This window comes from Somniosus microcephalus, chromosome 1, assembly GCF_052327205.1.
Source record: "Somniosus microcephalus isolate GS21.2 chromosome 1, FLI_Smic_1.0, whole genome shotgun sequence".
Taxonomy (NCBI): domain Eukaryota; kingdom Metazoa; phylum Chordata; class Chondrichthyes; order Squaliformes; family Somniosidae; genus Somniosus; species Somniosus microcephalus.
The window spans coordinates 400842881-400867676 of NC_140987.1; the positions used below are offsets into that span (position 1 = coordinate 400842881).

The 24796-nt window shown below is 47.4% G+C and overlaps 1 protein-coding gene across 7 annotated transcripts in view; it reads right to left on the reverse strand.

Moving 5' to 3' along the window:
- The window catches only part of dlg3 (discs, large homolog 3 (Drosophila)), a 774284-nt gene that overhangs the window by 258203 nt on the left and 491285 nt on the right, over positions 1-24796 (reverse strand). The window contains exon 1 of one of the 7 annotated variants that reach the window (XM_085998154.1): positions 21811-21908. The exons of the other annotated variants lie outside the window; for them this stretch is intronic. Within the exon in view, the coding sequence (XP_085854280.1) occupies positions 21811-21842 (32 nt within the window). The 5' untranslated portion in view covers positions 21843-21908. Of the gene's footprint in view, positions 1-21810; positions 21909-24796 lie in introns of those variants that run through there. 7 annotated transcript variants of the gene reach the window in all.

Genomic DNA, 24796 nt, shown 5'->3' on the forward strand with positions numbered 1-24796 from the left:
GACTTGCAATAAGCCGCCGACGGGCGGCCCTTGCACTTTCTGCCTCCCTCCTGTGCTGGTCCTCCTCCTCCTCCTCCTTCTCTGGTGGTCCTCCAATGTCTGCTGGCAGTGGCTGAGTCCTGCGGATAGCCAGGTTGTGCAGCATGCAGCACACGACAACAAAATGGGAGACTCGCTCAGGCGAGTACTGTAGGGCTCCCCCGGAACGATCCAGACAGTGGAACCGTTGCTTCAGCATGCCGATTGTTTGCTCAATGATGTTCCTGGTTGCTTGATGGCTGTCATTGTATCCTTCTTCAGCAGTGGTGCTGGGCGCACGGAGCGGGGTCATCAGCCAGGTGCACAAAGGATAGCCTTTGTCCCTGAGAAGCCATCCTCGTGGGTGAGGCTGGGCCTCGAACATGTCTGCCACAGAAGTCTGGCGCAGGATGAAGGCATCGTGGCTGCTGCCTGGAAAGCGGGCATTGACAGCTAGGATGAGCTGCCTGTGGTCACACACCAACTGCACGTTGAGCGAATGGTAGCCCTTCCGGTTGCGGTAATCCTCGGCATTCTCTAGAGGTGCCCGCAAAGCCACATGCGTGCAGTCAATGGCGCCCTGCACCATGGGGAAGCTCGCTAATGCTGCAAAGCCCATTGCACGCTCTTGCTGCTTGTCAACAGTCATGGAGAAGGAGATGAACTGACGTCTCCTTCTGAAAAGGGCATTGGTCACCTGGCGGATGCAGCAATGTACCGCAAACTGGGAGATGTTGGAAATGTCCCCAGTAGCGGATTGGAAGGAGCCGGTGGCATAGAAGTTGAGAGCCACCATCACCTTCACTGCCACCGACAGAGACGTCCTGCTCCTCAGCTGTGGCTGCAGATCTCCGCGAAGCAGGTGGCAGATCTCAGAGACCACCGCCCTTCTGAATCGCAGCCTCCGAACACACTGCTCCTCAGACATGTTCAGATATGAGAACTGCTGGCGGTATACCCTGGGTGGTTAAGGTCTCCTTTGCCGACGCCTGTTGGCCCTTCTCCGTCTGGCCATGAATGGCACTCTCTCACGGCGTCTCTGAGCCCTTTGAATGCAATGGAGAAGCCCAACGTTTCCACCCATTGCAGCCCCCATTATATGTTTCCAATCAATGCTATGACACTGAAGTTAAAGACAAGTGCAAAGCTGTGGCCTGAAGCCACAAGTACCTGTGCGAGTGTTGAGCCAAACCAGAAAGCTCTCTACCTTTGTCTCTCTCCAAATATCCGTCTCTCACAAAGAAGGAGTGGTGCAAAATGGTTGCCATTTATACTGCAGGAGGAGTCCCCTTTAATTAGCACCCCCCGCACCCACTGGGAACCGTTCCCCTTTACCAGTCGCTCGGGGCGCCAGGCGCACAATAGGCCGGCGCCACTGAATTTCCGGTTTGGGGCGCACAAAGGACGTTGCACCATGAAATGACATCAGGATCTGCGCGCGCAGCTGAGCGCGCGCAAAGGTTTTGCGCCGTCGCTAAATCTTAACTGAAGTTCGCGAGAGGCGCAGCTTAGCGCCCCACTTCTCCTCCTAAGGCGCTAGCGGCTGGCACTAACAACTGAATTTCTAGGCCAAAGTTTTTACATTAAAAATGATGCATTCTGGTTCATTTTAAGCACTTTTATAATTCATAATTTAAAAACTACTTCTTCCTGAACCAATTCCTGAGTTACAAACTGTAACATTGGTCAATGCCAGGTCATCTCAGTTAACCTGCCCTTCATCTTCAACACTAGTGCCTTAACTGTGCCCTCCTTAACCATCTGGAGATCCTATCTTCTTACAAGCGCAGCTCACCTTCTGCACAGCTGAGAATCAGGGACCCTGCATTTCCCCCACTGTAATTTTGGAGACCACCATGGTGGTCCTAAGCAGCCATATCATCACCTCACTTCCGTCAAGAGACATAGAGGGTTGAAGACTCACAGAAACCTGGAGCAACAGATGAAATAGTTATAATTTCAGGAGGCATTCAATGGAGAGCACTAAAAGAGCTTTTAATTAGGCCTAGAAAATAAAGGCAACTAAAGAAGCCTCCTATCAGTGGGTGCTGAAAAGTTCCTCTAGCACACCACAGCCAAATAGTATGAACAAGGAAACACGCGGGAGAAGCTCTTTATATACATCCTTTTGCAACAAACACATAGTCAAACTGTTGCACCAATTATGCTCTGATCCTACTAAGAACAGTAGAGAGGCTGCAAGCTACTACACTTTGCATTACTCCTGCAAGTTCCAGGCAACTGTGAAGACCGATGTACAGTAGCAGATAATAGATTAATAAATGAGAATGCTATAGGTTTTCTCTCTATATATTTATTTTTCTTCTACAGCGAGAGTAAACCCTTAGCATTTCATAGATAAGCCTGCAGCTTCCCTCTGTACCTCTCTTCACATCCTCCAAAGGGCCCATTAAGGCACTCGTCGCTGCCTCCTTATGAGTAGCAACCCCAGCTGACTCATCCTACTCTCTCGCCGACCTGTTTGCCCAACGGCCTGCTGAGGGTTAATCTTGCCAATCTCCTCCCCGTCCAACTCAACCCTCCCAGTGCTGACCCCGTAGACTGTGCCAGCAGCTCAGCTATCACCGCCCCCTCCGCATCTCCCTCCAGAATATCCATTCATTTGTGAACAAGGCCCTTGCCATCCATGAGCTTATTCTGGATGATTGCAGTGACATCATGACCTTGACGGAAACCTGGCTGAGGGATGATGACACCTTCCCTATAAATGAAGCCTCCCGGCCTGGCTATTCCTTCCACCAATTGCCCCGCCCAGACCGTCGTGGTGGCGGTGTGGCTCTCATCAGAAGATCACTCCTAGGGCTGTCCCCCTACTCCTCTGGCACTTTCTCTTCCTTTGCGCATCTCACCTTGTTCCACCCCTCTCCCTCTCATTTAAAATCCTCATTCTCTACTGCCCACCCAAGTACCATAAAAAAAATTTCACCGAGATATCTTCACTGCTTTCCTCCCTCATCCTCTGCACCGAGTGACTTCTCATCCTTGGTGATTTCAACCTCCATATCTCAATTCATCATGCTCTCTCTCCTCTGAGTTCACTGCCTTCCTATCCTCCATTAATCTCTCCCTGCATGTAAACTCCCCGACCCATATTCACAGCCACCTCCTTGACCTTGCCTTCTCACATGGCTTCACTGCTTCCATCGTGTCAATCACAGATACAGCCATCTCTGAACGCTTCCTTGTATCGCTCTCCACCCACATCCCTCATCCACCGCTCAAACCTACTTCCTTCTGTGTCCGACCCGGAAAAAACTCTCTCCCAATTAACTTGCAACTGCACTTTCAAAATACCAACAAAAAGTCTTTGGCCCTCCATTCACCACGACATTTCTGCAGCTACTGATCTGCTCAACCACACCCTCACCTCCACCTTTGATGCCCTAGTCCACATTAAAACCATTGCTTTCTCTCACCCTGGCCATTGCCCCTGATACGGCCCGTATCTCTGCTCCCTTAAGTCCAAGGGATGCAAACTTGAAAGGATATGGCAGACAAATGGTTTAGCCATTCACTGCCAGATCTGGCTGGACCACATAAGCACTATCGGGTCCTGCTCTCATCTGCCAAAACTGCTCACTATTCCAGGATCAACCTGCAATGCAAAGATAATACCCGGCTTATTTTCTCTACTGCAAACCATCTTTTTAAACCCCTCTCCCCTGTCTCCTCCACCCTCACCTCCAACAACAAGTGCGAGGAGCTCATGGACTTCTTTGTCACTAAGATTGAGACCTTCCGATCAGCTGCCTCTGCCACTTCTCTCCCTTCCCCTAGCCCACCAGGCCAAACTTAATCTAAGATTCCCCCCTGCTCTAGCCCTGAACAGGCATCTTTCTCTAGTTTCTCTCCCATCTCCCCTCCTGCCCTCTCCGAGCTCATCTTGTCCATGAGACCCACCTCCTTGCTCCTTTGACCCTATTCCCACTAAACTGCTGACCACCCAACTTCTCTTCCTGGCTCCCATGTTAGCTGATATTGTTAACGATTCTCTCTCCTCAGGTACTGTCCCCCTCTCCTTCAAATCTGCTGTCATCACCGCTCTCCTCAAAAACAACCCTTGACCTCTCCGTCCTTGCACACTACCACCCCATCTCCGACCTCCCTTTCCTCTCCAAAGTCCTTGAACGTGCTGTCACCACCCATCTTTCCCGGAACTCCATGTTTAAATTAGGTTTTCGCCCCTGTCACAGTACCAAAACGGTTCTTATCAAAGTCAGAAATGACATCATATGTGACTGTGACAAAGGTAAACTATACCTCCTCCTCCTGTCTGCAGCCTTTGACACAGTTGACCACATCATTCTTCTCCAATGCCGCTCCACCATCGTCCAGCTGGGTGGGACAGCACTCGTCTGGTTCCATTCTTATCTATCTAATCATAGCCAGAGACCACCTTCAATGGCTTCTCTTCCTGCTCCAGCACCGTTGCCTCTGGTGCCCCCAAGGATCGATCCTTGTCTCCTCCTATTTTTCATCTACCTGCTGTCTCTCGGCGACATCATCCGAAAACACAGCGTCAGTTTCCACACGTACGCTGACGACACCCAGTTCTACCTCACCACCACCTCTTTCGACCCCTCCACTGTCTCTAAATTGTCACATCCAGTACTGGATGAGCAGAAATTTCCTCCAACGAAATATTGGGAAGTCCGAAGCCATTGTCTTCTGTCTCCACCACAAACTCCGTTCCCTAGCCACCAACTCCATCCCTCTCCTTGGCAACTGTCTGAGGCTGAACCAGACTGTTCACAAACTTGGTGTCATATTTGACCCCAAGATGAGCTTCTGACCACATATCCGTGCCATCACTAAGACCGCCTATTTCCACCTCCGTAACAACGCCCCACTCCGCCTCTGCCTCAGCTCATCTGCTGCTGAAACCCTCATCCATGTCTTTGTTACCTCTAGACTTGACTATTCCAACACACTCCTGGCTGGCGTCCTCGCGTTCTACCCTCCGTAAACTTGAGGTCATCCAAAACTCGGCTGCCATTATCCTAACTCACACCAAGTCCCGTTCTCCCATCACACCTGTGCTCGCTGACCTACAATGGCTTCCAGTTAAGCAATGTCTTGATTTTAAAATTCTCATCCTTGTTTTCAAATCCCTCCATGGATTCGCCCCTCCCTAGCTCTGTAATCTCCTCCAGCCCTACAACACTCCGAAATATCTGCGCTCCTCCAATTCTGGCCTCTTGAGCATCCCTGATTTTAATCACTCCACTGAGTGCCTTCTGTTGCCTAGGCCCTAAGCTCTGGAATTCCCTCCCTAAACCTCTCCACCTCTCTACTTCTCTTTCCTCCTTAAAGCTTACCTCTTTGACCAAGCTTTTGGTCACCTGCCCGAATACCTCCTTATGTGGCTCGGTATCAAATTTTGTTTTATAACACTCCTGTGAAGTGTCTTAGGACGTTTTACTATGTGAAAGCGCTGTATAAATGCAAGTTGTTGTTCTCTGAACCTTCTGGGTCTTGCTATATATCCCAAAGATTTCCCATCTTCTTCAGGACTTGTGGGGTGGGGTGTGACAGCCAGACAGAGTGAATACACACGCTGAAGATGGGCTGCTGAATTTTTAGTGTTTTTAGTGTTTAAAGTGGGGGGAAAAAAGGTTCATTTCAAGTTTAAAAAGGTTTTAAAGTTAAATTTAGTTCTAGTTAAGTTAGTTTAGTTTGTTTAGTTAAGTTTAAGTTTAGTTTAGTCTAGATTAAGTAAGGAAGGAAAAGACCACCAAAGAGACCACCAAAGGAAAAAAACCCAGAGGAAATTAGAAAAAAAAAAGCCAAAGAAAAAAAAGAAATAAGGGAAAAAAAAAAATATACAAACCAAACAACAGCAGCCGCACGGGGCCACAGCAGCAGCAGAAGCGAGGTGACTCGGCCGCATCGGGAACCGAGGCGCGAAGGCCGCACGGAGACGCAGCGGCAGCCGGAGCGAGGAGACTCGGGGAGGCCGCTTCGGGAAACGAGGCGAATCGGGGAGGTCGCACGGAGACGCAGCGGCAGCCGGAACGAGGTGACTCGGGGAGCCCGAGCGGCGAACGAGACACGGCCCGATCGGCGGCCGCAGTCCAGCACCCGAGCGACGACCGCAGTCCAGCACCCGAGCGACGGCCGCAGTCCAGCACCCGAGCGACGACCGCAGTCCAGCACCCGAACGGCGAACGAGGCACAGCCCGAGCGGCGGCTGGGCTAGAAAGCCCGGGAAAGGCCCGAGGAGCCAGGCCCAGAGACCTCTGAGGAGAAGGGGAGCAACCAGAAGGCTTCCAGAAGCAAACCAAGACTGTGAGTACAGGGCCCAGGGAGGGAGACTGAAGCCAGGGAAAGGCCCGAGGAGCCAGGCCGAGACAGAGGCACAGAGACCTCTGAGGGGGAGGGGAACAGCCCGAAGGCACCGGGAAACAGCGGCTCACAGACCCAGACCTGAGAAGGGTGAACCCAGAAGCCGAGGCCCAGGGACCACGGGGTCGGAGAGGGGGACCGGGAAAGTTCGCGAACAGGGAGAGGGAAACACCAAACCCGGGGCCCCAGAAAAGCTTATTCTAAGATCAACAATACTTTACCAAAAATGAGCGAATCAGAAGATCCACAACAGCCCCGCTTCCAGATTCCCCCCAACACCGCAAAAAAAGCTATAAAAGCGATCAAGCATGAGCAGATGAGAGAAAAACCAGAAACACTTTTTGCTGACTGTTACAACAATGGGACAAAAAGTAACCTCATTTTCTACTCAGATCAGCCAGTGGCTTGGATCACAGCAATAAAATCACACTATACCAATGTTAAGCTAGAAAATACCGCAAATGGGTCCATAATGAAAATTAACACACCAGGAGACAGTTCAACTACGACGGTCAACGCGTACAATACCGGAACAATATTAGTGCAAGGCAACCGCGACAAATTTGCAACGGCCTTCAGGACACTGAAAAAATTAACTAAGGGGGGAAGGAACAGCCCCAGAGTGGCCCGCACTCCCCCCAACATTGACAGCTTGCCAGGAGAAAATCTGCCTGGTCAGGAGGTGAACGAGCCACACAGTTCAAACCAGACACTAACCCCGGGGAACCACAGACACACGATACAACTGACAAACCCCAGCATAACTACCAGGGAGGAAGCCACACATAGTCCCCCTACCATTCCCAGCTCACCAAGAGAAGAGCAGCATAGCCAGGAAGTGAGTGAGCCCTCCAGGGCCGACCAGCCTAGCCAGGAAGTGAGTGAGCCTTCCAGGGCCGACCAGACACATACCCCGGGATCACACAGCCAGATACAACCAAAAGATAAATTTAATCAATTAGAGATAGAGATGGTTAAACTTAGAGAGGACTTCCTCAAAATGAATGACAATCAAAATCAGGAGAGGGAGAGACACAAGAGAGAGCTGAAGCTACTTGAGAACCAGGTGAATCTACTTAGGAATCAGGTGAAAGAGCTGCAGGAAAAAGAAGAGAGCCATAGAGAAGAGATAACACCATTAGACCAGCAACCAGAGGCTAGAGATAAGACAAGACAGAGCCGGACGGAACGGCTGCACTCCCACACGGAACAAAAGCAACAGGCACACAATACAAGGGGTGCCACACAGACCGACCAGCATACTGATTCGCAATCTTCCCCCACCACCGTGGAATCACAAGCGGGCCGCTCACAAGAGGTACGCACACACCAGACACCCCAGCCCAGCACACACACTATGAGTCCAAGCAAAAGCCACCAGACAGTAAACACAAACAAGGCTGACGTTGTAATACTCATAGACTCAAATGGGAAATTTCTATGGGAGAAAAAGCTATTCCCTAGAAGTAAAGTAGAAAAGATCTGGTGCCCAACAACAAACAGAGCCATGGGATGGCTGACCAAAGCCAGATTAGGCTCCCCCCAACACATAATAATACACACGGGCACAAATGACCTAAAGACCCAACAGAAAGAAGTAGCAACATCGCTCAGAGCAATGATTAGGAAAGCAAGCAGTACATTTCCAAACACTAGAATCACTGTTTCCACAATATTGCCGAGAACAGACTTCAACAACAACACAATTCATGAGATAAATGCCAGCATAGCAAGAGACTGCGAATCAAACCACAACGTACACCTGGCCCAACACCCCACCCTCGATGAGGAATGTCTTTACGACCACGTCCACATCCAAAGGCAAAGAATATCGATCTTTGCTAAAGCCCTGAAGGACGTCGCTTTTAACCGGGTCCATACCCAGACTCCAAGAGGACCCCCCCCCGACCACCAGAGATCAGCGGGGTACATATCAGGAACACTACAAGGACCACCAACACACCAACCGAGACCAGAGAGGATCCCCATGCAAAACAACAATATCAGACCTGCACCACTCCTGTCCCACAGGGGAATAGGACTGCTCCCAGCCAGACAGAGGGAGAGATGCACAGGACGTACGCAATACCTCAGACAGAAAGAATCCATTAAGAGACAATAAGCAGATGTGCAGCAGCATCTACTTCCGCCTTATGGATCAAGGACTAATTAATAGAAAGAACTGTAACCAAATTGTATTAACTTTTGTAGACAACTGATGTGATCTTTTTTTTCCCACACTTAGACACGACAAACACGTACCACTCTTTAACCTATCATAGTAAAAGATCAAACTTAACATGAAATCCTTATATATTTCGACCTGGAATATCCAAGGTCTACGCTCTTCACTGCGAGAAGTGAAAAGTAGGACCCCAGAGTTCATAGATGAAACTAAAGACCTAGATATTATCATTTTACAGGAAACTTGGTATAAAGGAAAAGGACACACTGGCTGTCCCCAAGGGTACACTGAGCTGGTGGTCCCCTCCAATAAATTACCAAGTGTAACCCAAGGCAGAGACTCCGGAGGCATACTGATCTGGTTTAAAACAGAACTTAAGAATTACATCAAATTTATAAAAAAGGGCGAAAACCATATGTGGCTCAAACTTGAGAGGGAGATTATCTCAAACACCCAAGATGTTTACATTTGCGCCCTCCAATCGATTCCCCGTACTTTAAAGAGGACACCTTCTCCAACATGGAGGGGGAAATTATCCAATACCAGGCCCAGGGGAACGTGTTGATCTGTGGGGACCTCAATTCAAGAACGGGCGAAGAACCAGACTTCACCAATAATCAGGGAAACAATTACATTTTCGGGAATAACCACTTTGACATCCCTTCCCTTCCATACAGGCATAACTGCGACAAGCAGTCAAATACCAACGGAAAACAGCTACTACAGCTCTGTCGAAACCTGGGTCTGTACATTGTCAATGGTAGGTTCATAGGAGACCTCCTAGGAAGATCGACCTATTGCTCACCTCTTGGCTGCAGCACAGTAGACTATATGATTACAGACTTAGACCCATCCTCTTTCAGAGCATTCACAGTCAAACCACAAACAACACTGTCAGATCACAGTCAAATTACTATGTTCCTCAAAAAGACAGAAACAAACAACATAGAAACACAACCCAGTAAACTGTACAACACCAAAAAATCGTACAGATGGGCCAAAAACGACACGGAAAAATACCAGAAAACAATTAGCAATGCATCAACTCAAGCTCTCTTAGACACCTTTCTGGATAATATATACACTCACAATAAAGAAGGCGTAAACCGGGCAGTTAGTAAACTAAACAATATTTTTGATAATTTGGCAACAAATGCAAACTTGAAAGCTCGCAAGAACAAACCCAAAACAAAAAACTATGAAAAATGGTTTGACCGAGATTGCCATAACATGAGGAAAAAACTTAGAAAAATATCAAACCAAAAACACAGACATCCAGAAAACAAGGAACTACGCCTTACTTATTGTCAGACACTAACACAATACAGAAACACACTCAGAACCAAAAAAGAGCAATATATTAAGAATACACTCAGCTCCATGGAGGAATCCATTGATTCCAATTGTTTCTGGGAAAACTTGAAAACACTACACAAAAAACAACACGACGATTTGGCCATTCAAAATGGGGACACATGGGTAAACCACTTTGAAAAATTATACCAGAAAAACACACTAAGACCAGAGCAACACCAAATATGCAAAAAACTGGAAAAGCTAGAAATGGCCATAAAAGATAACCAAAACCCGCTGGACGCCATAATAACAGAAAAAGAACTTCTTGAAAAACTCAAGGACCTGCGACCAGGAAAAGCCTGCGGGACAGACGGCATACTAAACGAGATGATTAAACACACAGACAACAAAATGAAACTGGCTATCCTAAAACTCTTCAACTTGGTTCTGAGTGTCGGTTATTTCCCTGATATCTGGAACAAAGGACTCATAACGCCCATATACAAAAGTGGGGACAAAATCGACCCAAACAACTATCGAGGCATCTGTGTAAACAGTAACCTGGGGAAGGTATTCTGTAGCATCATAAACAAAAGACTTATAAACTTCCTTGAGGAGCACAATGTCTTGAGTAAAAGCCAAATTGGATTCCTGCCAAACTATAGAACATCCGATCATATCTTCACCCTACAGACCCTAATTGACAAACACGTTCACCATAGCAAAAGCAAAATCTACGCATGCTTTGTAGATTTCCAGAAGGCTTTCGACTCCATCTGGCATGACGGTTTATTCCTGAAACTTATCGAAAGTGGGGTAGGAGGGAAAACATATGATGTAATTAAATCAATGTATACAAACAACAAATGTGCAGTTAAAATTGGAGACAAACAAACAAAATACTTCCCACAGGGGCGGGGGGTGACGCAGGGCTCGCCAATCTCACCGACACTCTTTAATATTTACATAAATGGATTGGCAAAACTACTTGAACAATCTACAGCACCCGGCCTCACCCTATATGAATCCAAGGTTAAATTCCTCCTCTATGCAGACGACCTGGTTCTGCTGTCACCTACTAAAGAGGGGCTACAGCAAAACCTGGACCTGCTGGAGTCGTACTGCCAGACTTGGGCCCTGACAATAAATCCCCAAAAAACCAAAGTCCTTGTGTTCCAGCAAAGATCCAAACATCAGGGACCCAAAATAAATTTATAGTAGGAACAACCAAAATTGAACAAACCACTAACTACACATACTTGGGCTTAAAAATCAGTTCTACGGGAAACTTCAAACTGGCTGTGAATGAACTGAAAGAGAAAGCAAGAAGGGCTTTCTATGCCATCAAAAAATCAATCCAAATAGAAATCCCAATTAGCATTTGGCTCAAAATTTTCAAATCAGTAATTGAACCAATTGCACTCTATGGCAGTGAGGTATGGGGACCGCTAACTCAACAAGAATTTGCAAAATGGGACAAACACCCAATTGAGATCCTACATGCAGAATTCTGTAAAAGTATCCTCCGGACTCAAAGGAAAACAGTAAACAATGCATGCAGGGCGGAACTAGGCCAATATCCATTAATAATCACTATCCAAAAAAGAGCCACCAAATTTTGGAATCACCTACAAATGAGCAATCCCCAATGCTATCACTACGATGCCCTGAAATGCCAAGAGCTGACCATAAAGAAGAATACCCTCAGTCAACTAGTCCTGGGACTCAGTGAAGTAACTACTAACAATACTAACAATAACCAGCCCCAGGACAGTGACAGGGTAACACAAAGAATTCGACCCAACACAATCGTCGCTAAGCAAAAGGAAAAATATCTGACATATTGGGCAGAAACAACAAAAACCCAAAGCAAACTCAATTGCTACTTGGCCCTAAACAGACAATACAACATAGCTGATTACCTGACCATGGTAAAGGATAACAAACTGAGAAGAACCTTGACAAGGTACAGACTTAGCGAACATAGCCTAGCGATCGAAAAAGGCAGACACAGGCAGACAAGGCTGCCAAGAGAGGACAGGATATGCTCTCACTGCAGTCAGGGAGTGGTGGAGACAGAGATGCACTTCCTCACAGCTTGTGGAAAATATCAGGGCATCAGGGAGAATTTCTACCAAAAATTCTCACAAATATGCCCTGATTTCAGAAATCTGAATGACAACCAAAAACTCCCATTCCTACTGGGAGAGGAGAGAAGCTGTATAACACTGGCGGCACACTATGTTACAGCTTGCCATGAACAGAGGGACAACCAGTAAACTAAGAAAAGAATATATATAAACAATGCGAATGTATATTTATACACTCAGGGATATACATGTTTATACACTGTATGAATAGAACTGCGTTTATGTGCTAAACCATAAATGTATTTTGATGCTTTGGCAACATAAGATGTAACTTATCATGCCAATAAAGCGATTTGAATTGTGAATTGTGAATTGTATCTTTCTTCATCTACAATCGGGATTTTACACATCTCAGAGAAAACACTATACAGGTAGACTATCCTTTATCTGAAAACCTTGGGACCAGCCGTGTTTCGGTTTTCGGAAAATTTCGGATTTCAGAAGGTATTTTATAAGACTGGGAAATTTGTCGGGGGTGGGGGTCTGCGGGGGGTCGGGGTCGGCGGGGGTCGGGGTCGGGTCGGGGTGGGGGTTGGCGGGGGGTCGGGGTGGGGGTCGGCAGGGGGAGCGTAAATCGTGCGCCACTCTGGTCATGTCGTGCGCACGACTTACGCTGAACGAAAAAACTTTCGGTTTTTAGAGGTTTTCGGAAGTTCGGATAAAGGATAGTCTACCTGTAATACCTATCCAACTTCATTCTCTCCCAACTTTTTTTAAATTCGTTCCTGGGATGTGGGCATCACTGGCAAGGCCAGCATTTATTGCCCATCGCTAGTTGCCCTCAAGAAGGTGTTGGTCATAGAGTCATAACGACATAGAAAGAGGCCATTCGGCCCATCGAGTTCGTGCCGGCTCTCTGTAGAGCAATCCAGTCAGTCCCATTCCCCCGCTCTATCCCCGTAGCCCTGCACGTTTATTTCCCTCAAGTGCCTATCCAGTCTCCCCTTGAAAACACTGAGTGTCTCCGCTTCCACCACTTCCGTCGGCAACGAATTCCAGGTCATCACCACTCGCTGCGTAAAAAGTTTTTCCTCACGTCCCCCCTGTATCTCTTGCCCAATACCTTAAATCTGTGTCCCCTAGTCCTTGTACTATCAACTAGTGGGAACAGCCTTTCCCCGTCTAGCCTATCCAAACCCGTCATAATTTTGTACACCTCTATCAAATCACCCGATTGCTCTAATGAAAACAAATCCAGCTTCTCCAACCTGTCCTTATAGCTAAGATCTCCCATCCCCGGAACCATTCTGGTAAATCTCCTCTGCACCCTCTCAAGGGCCTTCACATCTTTCCTAAAGTGTGGTGACCAGAACTGGACGCAATATTCCAGTTGTAGCCTAACCAGTGCTTTATAAAGGTTCAGCATAACTTCTCTACTTTTGTACTCAACACCTCTATATATGAAATCAAGATCCCATATGCTTTGTTAACCACTCTCTCAATATGTCCTGCCACCTACAGGGACCTATGCAGATTAACTCCCAGGTCCCTCTGTCCCTGCACACTCTTTAAAACTGTGCCATTAAGTGTATATTGCCTCTCTCTGTTCCTTCTGCCAAAATGCATCACCTCACACTTCTCTGTATTAAATTCCATCTGCCACTTGTCTGCCCATTCTGCTAGCCTTTCTATGTCCTGTTGCAGTCAATTGGTATCATCATCACTGTTTGCCACACCCCCAAGTTTGGTGCCATCGGCAAATTTAGAAATTCTACTCTGTATTCCAATATCCAGGTCATTTATATATATAATCAAAAAAAGCAGTGGCCCCAGCACTGACCCTTGGGGAACATCATTGTCTATCATTCTCCGGTCTGAAAAGCAGCCATTTACCACAAACTCGTTGTTTTCTGTCCTTAAGTCAATTCCTTATCCAAGCTGCCACTGACCCACCTATTCCATGAGCCTCAATTTTGTTAACAAGCCTTCTATGTGGTACTTTGTCAAACACCATCCTAAAATCCATGTAGTCAACATCCATTGCATTCCCTTCATCAATCCTCTCTGTTACTTCATCAAAAAATTCAATTAGATTAGTCAAACACGATCTGCTTTTTACAAATCCGTGTTGGCTCTCATTAATTAGCTTAAACCTCTCCAAGTGCCCGTTAATTTTTTCCTTGATTATTGTTTCTAAAACTTTACCCACCACTGATGTTAAACTGACCGGCCTGTAGTTACTAGGATTGTCCTTGCACCCTTTCTTGAACAATGGTGTCACATTTGCCACTTTCCAATCCTCAGGCACCTCCCCCACATCTAGGGAAGATTGGAAAATTATGGCAAGCCCTTCTGCTATCTTCTCCCCCAAATCCCTTAGCAACCTGGGATGAAAGCCATCTGGAACTAGGCGACTTGTCCACTCTAAGCATACCCAGCCTTTCTAGTACATCCTGTCTATCAATTTTCACCCCTTCCATTGCTTCTACCTTTGTCACTTCTACCGATATTTTGTCAGCATCCAGCTCCTTAGTAAACACCGATACAAAGTACTCATTGAGTATTCTAGCCTTGCCCTGCGCCTCTAAACATATATCACCATCTTTGTCTCTAATTGGCCCCACCATACCTCTTACAACCTGCTTACTGTTTACATACCGGTAGAAGGTTTTTGGGTTCCATTTTATGTTAACCGCCATTCTACTCTCATATTCTCTCTTTGCCAATCTTATTTTCATCTTCACATCCCCTCTCAACTTATTGTATTTGGTCTGGTTCTCCCTTGAAGAATTCACCTGACATGCATCATACACCCTCTTTTTTTGTTTCATCATCTTCTCTATCTCCCTCATCATCCAAGGAGCCCTTGCTTTGGTTCCCTTACCCTTCCCTCATGTTGGAATGTACCTAGCCTGTACTTGGAACATCTCCTCCTTAAAGATCACCCATTGCTCCGTTACATTTTTTCCTGTCAGTCTTTGGTTCCATTTTACCCTGGCTAGATCCTTTCGCATCCCATTGAAGTTAGCCCTATTCCAATTTAGAAGTTCCACTCTAGATTATTCCTTGCTCCTCTCCATTGCCAATCTAAATCTTATGATACAATGATCACTCATACCCAAGTGTTCTCCCACAGACACTTGGTCGACCTGGCCCACTTCATTCCCCAGCACCAGATCCAGCAATGCCTCCTTCCTAGTTGGGCCAAGACCATATTGGTCAAGGAAATTCTCCTGAACACATTTCAGAAATTCCTCCCCCTCCTTTCCCTTTACCCTAGCATTATCCCAATCGATATTTGGGTAATTAAAGTCCCCCAATATCACCACTCTATAGCTCTTACATATCTCTGCGATTTCCCTGCAGATTTGCTCCTCTACCTCCCTCTCACTATTTGGAGGTCTATAGAATACCCCCAATAGCGTGATCATACCCTTTTTGCTCCTCAACTCTAACCAAATGCATTCTGTCCTTTTCCCCTCAAGAACATCCTCCCTTTCCAACACTACAATGTCTTCCTTAATTAGCACTGCCACCCCACCTCCCTTTTTTCCTTCCCTATCTTTTCTGAACACCTTGTACCCTTGAATATCAAGTGCCCAGTCCTCACCGTTTTTAAGCCACGTTTCCGTTATTACCACAACATCATATTGCCACACGGCTAATTGTGCTTGTAGCTCACCAACCTTATTCACCATACTTTGTGTGTTAAAGTACATGCATTCTAAACCCATTTTTGAATTTTTCGTAGTCTTTCTTAGTCTGCTCCAATCTAATATGGTACTACTACCGCCTTCTTGAACCGCTGCAGTCCGTGCGGTGAAGGTACTTCTATAGAGCTGTTAGGGAGGGAATTCCAGGATTTTTACCTAGCGACGATGCAGGAACGGCGATATATTTCCAAGTCAGGATGGTGAGGGGAACTTGGAGGTGATGGTGTGCCCATGCGCCTGCTGCCCTTGTCCTTCTAAATGGTAGAGGTCGTGGGTTTGGAAGGTGCTGTCGAAGAAGCCTTGCAAGTTGCTGCATCTTGTAGATGGTACACACTGCAGCCACGGTGCGCCGGTGGTGGAGTCAGTGAATGTTTAAGGTGGTGGATGGGGTGCCAATCAAGCGGGCTGCTTTGTCCTGGATGGTGTCAAGCTTCTTGAGTGTCGTTGGAGCTGCACTCATCCAGGCAAGGGGAGAGTATTCCATCACACTCCTGACTTATGCCTTGTAGATGGTGGAAAGGCTTTGGGGAGTCAGCGGGTGAGACACTCGCTGCAGAATACCCAGCCTCTGACCTGCTCTTGTAGCCACAGTATTTATGTGGCTGGTCCAGTTAAGTTTCTGGTCAATGGTGACCCTCAAGATGTTGATGGTGGGGGATTCGGCACTGGTCATGCCGTTGTGGTTAGACTCTCGCTTGTTGGAGATAATCATTGCCTGGCACTTGTGTGGTGCGAATGTTACTTGCCACTTATCAGCCAAAGCCTGAATGTCGTCCAGCTCTTGCTGCATGCAAGCATGGACTGCTTCATTATCTGAGGAGTTGTGAATGGAACTGAACATCCCCACTTCTGATCTTATGATGGAGGGAAGGTCATTGATGAAGCAGCTGAAAATGGTTAGGCCTAGGATACTGTCCTCAGGAACTCCTGCCGCAATGTCCTGGGGCTGAGATGATTGATCTCCAACAACCACATCCATCTTCCTTTGTGCTAGGTATGACTCCAGCCAATGGAGAGTTTCCCCCGATTCCCATTGACTTCAACTTTACTAGTGCTCCTTGATGCCACACTCAGTCAAATGTTGCTTGATGTCAAGGGCAGTGACTCTCACCTAACCTCTGGAATTCAGCTGTTTTGTCCATATTTGGACCACGGCTGTAATGAGGTCGGGAGCCGAGTGGTCTTGGTGGAACCCAAACTGGGCATCAGTGAGCAGGTTATTGTGAGTAAGTGCCGCTTGATAGCACTGCTGATGACACCTTCCATCACTTTGCTGATGATTGAGAGTAGACTGATGGAGTGGTAATTGGCGGATTGGATTTGTCCTGCTTTTTGTGGATAGGACATAGCTGGGCTGTTTTCCACATTGTCAGGTACATGCTATTATTGTAGCTGTACTGGAACAGCTTGGCTAGAGGTGTGGCTAGTTCTGGAGCACAAGCCTTCAGCACTGCAGCCGGGATGTTGTCGGGGCCCATAGCCTTTGCCGTATCCAATGTGCTCAGCCAGTTCTTGATATCACGTGGAGTGAATCGAATCGGCTGAAGACTGGCACCTGTGATGGCAGGGACCACAGGAGGAGGCCGTGATGGATCATCCACTCGGCACTTCTGGCTGAAGATGATTGCAAATGCTTCAGCCTTGACTTTTGCACTCGCATGCTGGGCTCTGCCATCATTGAGGATGGGGATATTCATGGAGCCTCCTCCTCCCGTTAGTTGTTCAATTGTCCACCACCATTCATGAATGGATGTGGCAGGACTGCAGAGCTTTGATCTGATCCTTTGGTTGTGGGATTGCTTAGCTGCCTGTAGCATGATGCTTCCACTGTGTAGTCCTATGTTGCAGCTTCCCCAGGTTGACATCTCATTTTTAGGTACACCTGGTTTCTTCTGCACTCCTCATTGAACCAGGGTTGGTCCCCTGGCTTGATGGTAATGGTAGAGTGAGGGATGTGCCAGGCCATGAGGTTACAGATTGTGGTGGAAAACAATTCTGCTGCTGCTGATGGCCCACAGCGCCTCATGGATGCCCAGTTTTGAGCTGCTAGATCTGTTCTGAATCAATACAATTTAGTATGGTGGTAGTGTCACACAACATGATGGATGTTGTCCTCAGTGTGAAGACGGGATTTCGTCTCCACAAGGACAATGCGATGGTCACTGCTACCAATACTGTCCTGGATAGATGCATCTGTGACATTGGTGAGGACCAGGTCAAGTAGGTTTTTCTCTCGTGTTGGTTCTCTTACCACCTGCTGCAGGCCCAGTCTGGCAGATATGTCCTTCAGGACTCGGCCAGCTCAGTCAGTAGTCGTGCTACTGAGCCACTCTTGGTGATGGACATTGAAGTCCCCCACCCAGAGTACATTCTGTGCCCTCTATGCTTCTTCCAAGTGGTGTTCAACATGGAGGAGTACTGATTCATCAGCTGATGGAGGGCAGTAGGTGATAATCAGCAGGAGGTTTCCTTGCCCATGCTTGACCTGAAGCCTTGAGACTTGATAGGGTCAGGAGTCAATGTAGAGGACTCCCAGGGCCACTCCATCCCGACTGTATACCACTGTGCTGCTGGGTCTGTCCTGCCGGTGGGACAGGACATATCCAGGTATGGTGATGGAGGAGACTGGGACATTGGCTGAAAGGTGTGAGTATAACTATGTCAGGCTGTTGCTTGACTAGTTTGTGGGACAGCTCTCCCAATTTTGGGACAAGTCCCCAGATGTTGGTGAGGCAGACTCTGCAGGGTCGACTGGGCTGGGTGTGCCGTTGTAGTGTCTGAAGCCGGTGCCTAGGTCGATGTTGGGTGGTCCGTCCGGTTTTATTCTTATTATTGTTTTTCGTAGCGGTATGGTACAACTGAGTGCCTTGCTAGGCCATTTCAGAGGGCAGTTAAGAGTCAACCACATTGCTGTGGGTCTGGCGTCAGATATAGGCCAGACCAGGCAAGGACGGCAGATTTCCTTTGCTAAAGGACATTAGTGGACCTGATGGGTTTTTACAACAATCCGGTCGTTTCATGGTCACCATTACAGATACTAGCTTCTTATTCCAGATTTATTTAATTAACTGAATTTAAATTCCCCAGCTGCAGTGTTTGGATTTGAACTCACGTCTCTGGATCATTAGTCCAGTAACATAACCACTATGCTACTGTACCTGGTAGTACTCTCCAAGGAAAGAGCAGTTGTTTGATATCCCAATCTGAGCCAGCAAGTTCCAGCTGGCAGTAAAAAGCCTTCAATCTGGGGCATCCCAGTACCTTAGAGCTACCCTGCTGAATTTTACAAAGCCCTGTTTTCACGGCTCAGCACCATCTGTTGCAATTTCTCCACCAAGTATTGGAGCCAACATCTTGCCAGGCACCTTTAAGGCATTAATCACATTAATACATCAAAAAGGAAGAGGCCCCCCAGTGCAGTTCATACAGATCCACAACCCTGCTTAATACTGACTATAAAATTCTGATCAAAATCCTGGCCTCCAGACTAGATGCAGTTAACTCCTGGCTATTCCATGTAGACATAACAAACTTGGCGCTATTGAATGTGATGCACCACTGTAATATCTCCAACACATATGTCCTGGTACGCTGGACTCAAAAAATATATTTCACTGGGTGGAGTTGCAGCTCCTCCTCAAGACACTTGAGAAAATGATTTTTCGTGACCCACTCGGGATAAATTAAAATCCTGTGTTCACACCACACATCCACAGTAAGCAGTAATTATCTCTGGTGCCCTGAATTCTCCCTCCATCAAGGAACCAAACATGGATATCCCCCATCTCCTTTCCTCTGAGTCTTGGCCATAGAACCCCTGGTAACCCAGTACATGAGGGTGAAAGGAATAGAAGCATACGCTGATAGGGTTAGATGAAGTAGGGAGGGAAGAGGCTCGTGTGAAGCATAATCATCAGCATAGACCAGTTGGGCCGAATGGCCTGTTTCTGCGCTGTAAGTTCTATGTAATTCTATGACATACTACTATAGAAAACGAATCCAAAACACCTCACTCCCCAGCATCTTTCAAATCCTCAGAGAACATGGGCAATTTTCAGAGATTAAGTTCAATTAGTATATATAATGCCCAAACTATTGGAGTATCTGCCATACCACTCCTGGCTAGGGTAAACACAATAAAGACTAACATGCTCTCCTGCATCCTTTAACAATTTGAACACACAGCTGAAGTTGTGATTGCTAAGGCTGACAGAGAACAGGATTCTAGTCATGCCTAAGAGGAGTGGGGTTGTTTAAAAGACACAGGCCTAGAAATTGAGTTTTGGCGCAGCCAGGGCTTTAGCGCCGGAAGTTAGTGCCGGAGCTAAGTCGCGCTGGTCGGGCCCAAAATTCAATAGTTCTGCGCCCAAACGGCTGCCGGCGCTGCTGAGAGCTGTTTGCGCCTGAAAACTGGCGCAACGCGCTGAATTTCGGCGCTATTCCGGCGCTGCGGCGCCCGCTGCGGTGCGGCAGGTTCGGGAAGTGCAGGCCTCCTCCTTCCCTTAAGGAGGAGCTGCCTGCACCCGGCCGCGGCCCGCGAAAATCTTTTCAAAAATGAGCCCGGCACCTCGGACAAGTGCCGGGCTTGCTTCTGTTCCGGGGGGGGGGGGGGGGGAAGTCCGGGGAGGGAGCTGCGGCCAGGCGGCCGGCGGGAAAGCGGCCGGCCGCCGCGGGGCCTTTAATGCGCCGGCGCAAAGTCATGTAAGACTCTGTTGCCAGAGTCTTAGTTGCGGCTGGCACGGGCGAGGCGGCCGCAACTGAATTTCGGCGCTGGGGCCCGTCGGCATGGCAACCGGGACGCTGCGCACACCGATGACGTCATCGGTGCCGGCGCAGCGCTACCGGTCTACCACGGCGGAAGGGCCCCAGGCAATTTCGGCACCGGCGCCAATTGCAGCGCTAGGCCCTCTAGCGCCGCAAAATCGGCGCTAAGGGCACTGAATTTCTAGGCCACAAGACTAGAATTGGTACTTCATTTCAAGAACAAAAATCATAGGATCCAGTCACGGGTAATTCTGCTACCTTGGCACGATTCCTCTATTAGCTGTAAAGTATTAGCCCAGCATTAACACCAGTACCATGGTGCTTCAGAGTTCATCCAAGTAAAAAGTGTTGAAAAACCATTTAGAACATTTCCTCCTCACAGGGCACTCTAAACCCAAATATTAAACCCTCTAATGGTGTGGCAATACTGATGCGCTTCTCAGGATTGGCACACTGCTAATCAGTTTCCAATGGTAGTGCTGAATGGGCAGTTGTTCTCTCTCACTCTAATGTAATTTGGCTCTTTCTAAAGCAACCAACATCTCTGTGTGTGCGCTAACTTGGCTGAATCCATAGCACTCTTGCTTCAGAGTCAGAATTTTATGGATTTGAGTCCCATATTAGGACTTTGGCCTTGTAGGGGTAAATTTCACAAGCAGCCAGAGAATATTAGAAAAGTACAGATATATTAAAAATTACAGGTATGCATTGAAATCAATGAATGCAAAATTATGGACAGCACGACAGCAATCTTCCAATATTTGCTAGCTGTGTGTAAGGCCCCACTGGTGGTGCAGGGCCTTGCAAAAGTTACCCATATAAGCTTCAATGAAGTACTGAGGGACTGCTGCATTGTTAGAAGTTCTGATAGTCCCTCTTCACAATTTACGGTTTTAAATCGTGTAACCTCTGGTCATTTATTTAGAATTCTACAATGCATCAATGTGGTGTTCAAGGTAGGGTGCCTGAAATTCCACACAATATTACAAATGTGGACGTTCAAGTTCTACAGGATTAAATCAACAAGTTTCAACTTATAATTGCACTCCGTCAATTTGCATTGCAATACTCACACTTAAGTATTAGGAATTACAGTACGGTTGTGTAGAATCTAAATGCCTGACAGACAGGGTCAATGAGAAAGTTGTGCTAACTAGGAGTGATTGATATGTAGTTTTTGAGCTTTGCTGCTTTCTGTACAGTGTGCCGCCCCAAATGCTCAGGGACCTGCAGCCTGCTCCATAACCAGGAAGTACTTTCCTAAAGGTGCAAATTAACAGTTCTCTGTTAGTATCTGTCCTTCACCTTTACTACATTCCTAAGCCCCGTGCAATTTATTACTGATCTGAAGAATATCATAGAAAATCCCAGTACTCACTCAGCCCCTTGGTGTTGAATGTCTTGAGCCATAATAGCTCCGGTTTTCAGCCCACACCCTGAACTCCTTGATTGTAACCTTTGTAATACAACTGCCTGTTGCATAATCAGTCGCTCCACCTACAGGCGGACTGCAATCCAATCCTACAGCACAGTGATTAGAATACCCAAATGCACTAGCCCAGAGAGATAAAAATATTCAAATACAACAGCAAAGACAGGGAGTGAGAGAGAGAGAGAGAGAGAGAGAGAGATCAGGATACTGAAATATGTCAGCACAGAGACAGAAGATAAATCAGGGGTTGATTTTAACTACCTCCGACAGATGTGAATAGGGCTGTAGGACTCCAAAAATTCAGTTCCGCACGCATTGCTCTGTTCCCACTCCCGGTCCACCCTCCACCGTTTTGTTTGGGGCCTTCACTAGAGCAGCATAGGTGCCTGCCTGAAATGGGGGGAGCCCCATTAAAGTACTTAAATCAGGGTCTTGTAATGTTAATAGAACCCCAATGCCAATTTCACTGGAAAAAGCAGAAGTAGTGCATAGTGCTGGACCCGCCAAGTGCTATTTAGCAGAACAGGCATGAAATGGCATTTGGAAGCACTATTTAAAGGGGCACTCACCTACAAGTACTCAGATCATTGGAATCCGTTTGCAGTTCAACTGGCTGGGTTTTTTCAGGTGAGTGTACAGCCTTGGAGGTTGCTGTACTTCTGCTTTAGTCTGGTTCAAAACCTTCAAGAAACTCAGAGAGGGACTGTACCATGTTCAACATTGGAGTCACCTAGCTACTCTACTCTGGTTGGAAGAAGAATAGCAGAAACAGCAGCAGTGGTCAAGGAACCTCAACCAGCTGCACTTAGGGCTGTGAGGAGACCACAAAGGGGGAGGTCTGCTTGTAGGCATCCTTACCCTGCCCATAGGGCTATAGGCCTAGACTCACCTACCTCCAGTTTTCCTAGGAGGAGTTCATCAGGAGTTTGCGCTTCTCCAAGGAGGCTGTCAGAAGCCTGTGCAGCCTCTCTCCCAGATGGCCATGCATTGTCTGTGGCAGTGAAAGTAACTATGGTCTGCTATTTTATTTTGCTCGGGCTCTTTCTAGACTGAAGCAGGTGACATTGGTCATATTAGTCAGTCTGCAGTCCATGCCTGCATTAAGCAGGCCGCTGACACCCTTTTTTTGCCAAGGCCAACAATTTTATAATGTTCCTCACGGCTGTCAGCAGGAAAGGACAGTAGGTTTTACTACCATTGCAGGCCTCCCCAAGTTCAGGTCATGATTGACTGCACCCATGCAGCCATCAGGACACCTCCCAATGAACCAGCAGTCTTCATAAACAGGAAAGGCTGTCTTAATGTTGAGTTGGTGAGTGATCATCACCAACACATCATACAAATCTATGACTGCTTTCCAGGCAGCTGTTGTGATGCCTACATACTGCGCCAGCCCTCTATCCCGCCACTCTTTGACCCAGCCCAGCAAGTCAAAGGTTGACTGTTTGGGGACTAGGGTTATTCTCTTTTTTTTTGCTTATCATGCCTCTTTGAAACCCATGCTCACTGGCTGAAAGAAAACTGAACCCGAGCCATGGGACCACTACAGTCATCATTGAGGAGACCATTTGAATGCTTTCACTGCCTGGGCAGGTCTGGGGCCTTTCTGAAGTGCAACCCACAGATTCTATGCAACAGGGACAGCAAATGGTGCCTGCACAACAAGAAGACATTTCGCCATCTGATGAGGAAGACTTCGATGACAGCGAGGATGGAGCAGAAGTGGAACAGTCACAGCACCAACCTGCAGCCAGAGCTCTTTGGCAACAGTTCATTAACCAAAGATTCAGCTGATCTACGCCTTCCTCCCACCCCTGCATTAACACTCCTTAACATCACCTCCACAAATACTTCCACATTAATATACAGGACACTGTATGCTCGGCCGCCACTACAGTCCCACATTGCAGGTGATTTATAACAAATTGACATATTAATGGCTGCCATCTGCCATCAAACAGCATTTTCACCCGTGTGTTAGCTCAGAGTGCTTTTCTTAAGTTTTTTTTGTGGCTAATCTTATGCTCCTACAAGGTGCTCCAGTGGCTTCAGCATGGGTGCTGGAAAGCTGCTGATATTTAGATGAGGGCCCCTGAGGCACTTGTCAGCGACCAATAGCTACCCGACTGCAGCCTGCTTCCAGGGCAGTCTGGTCCAGCTGGCTTTCTGGCATACTGGCGGGCGTTGGTTGACGGGGTGACAAATGAGTAGATGTGCTATCGTCCTGAGACAGGGCAACATGTTCCACTTCCATGGGTCTGTGGTTCATCACTCTCACTGAGTGTAGGAGATCTGTGTAATGACTGATGCCCCTATCAACGGGTTCTCCCAATCTTTTGAAGGCAGTGGAGATGGTGGAGCCTGTGTAACACCTGTTTGAGCTTTAATCAAAGCTGCAAGAGCTGGTGACACAGACTCATGTACAGAGGGCCTGGCTGCAGTGTCCATAGATGTGACCACATGTTCCATGGCAGACTGCAGAGTGCTGATGCCTTCACAGAATCATAGAATAGTACAGCACTGAAGGAGGCCATTCAGCCCATTGAGTCTGCGCCGGCTCTTTCGAAGAGCAATCCAGTTAGTCCCACTCCCCTGCTCTTTCCCCACATCCCTGCAAATTTTTCTCCTTCAAGTATTTGTCTAATTGCCTTTTGAAAGCTACCATTGAATCTGTTGCCACCACCCTATCAGGCAGTGCATTCCAAATCCTAACCACTCGTTGCATAAAAAAGTTTCCCCTCATGCCTTGCACCAAATGGCCCACTAGCTCCAGATATGGTGCAGCAGGTCCTAGACAGGCTGTCCAATACCTTGAACAATTGCTGGTGCACAGAAAGCAGATTTCTTTTTTGAAAGCTGAGACTCTATACCTGTCCTCTTTAGCAGAGCTAGGAGCAGAGCTTGTCATCTGGCAAGCCATTACCTGGGCTGT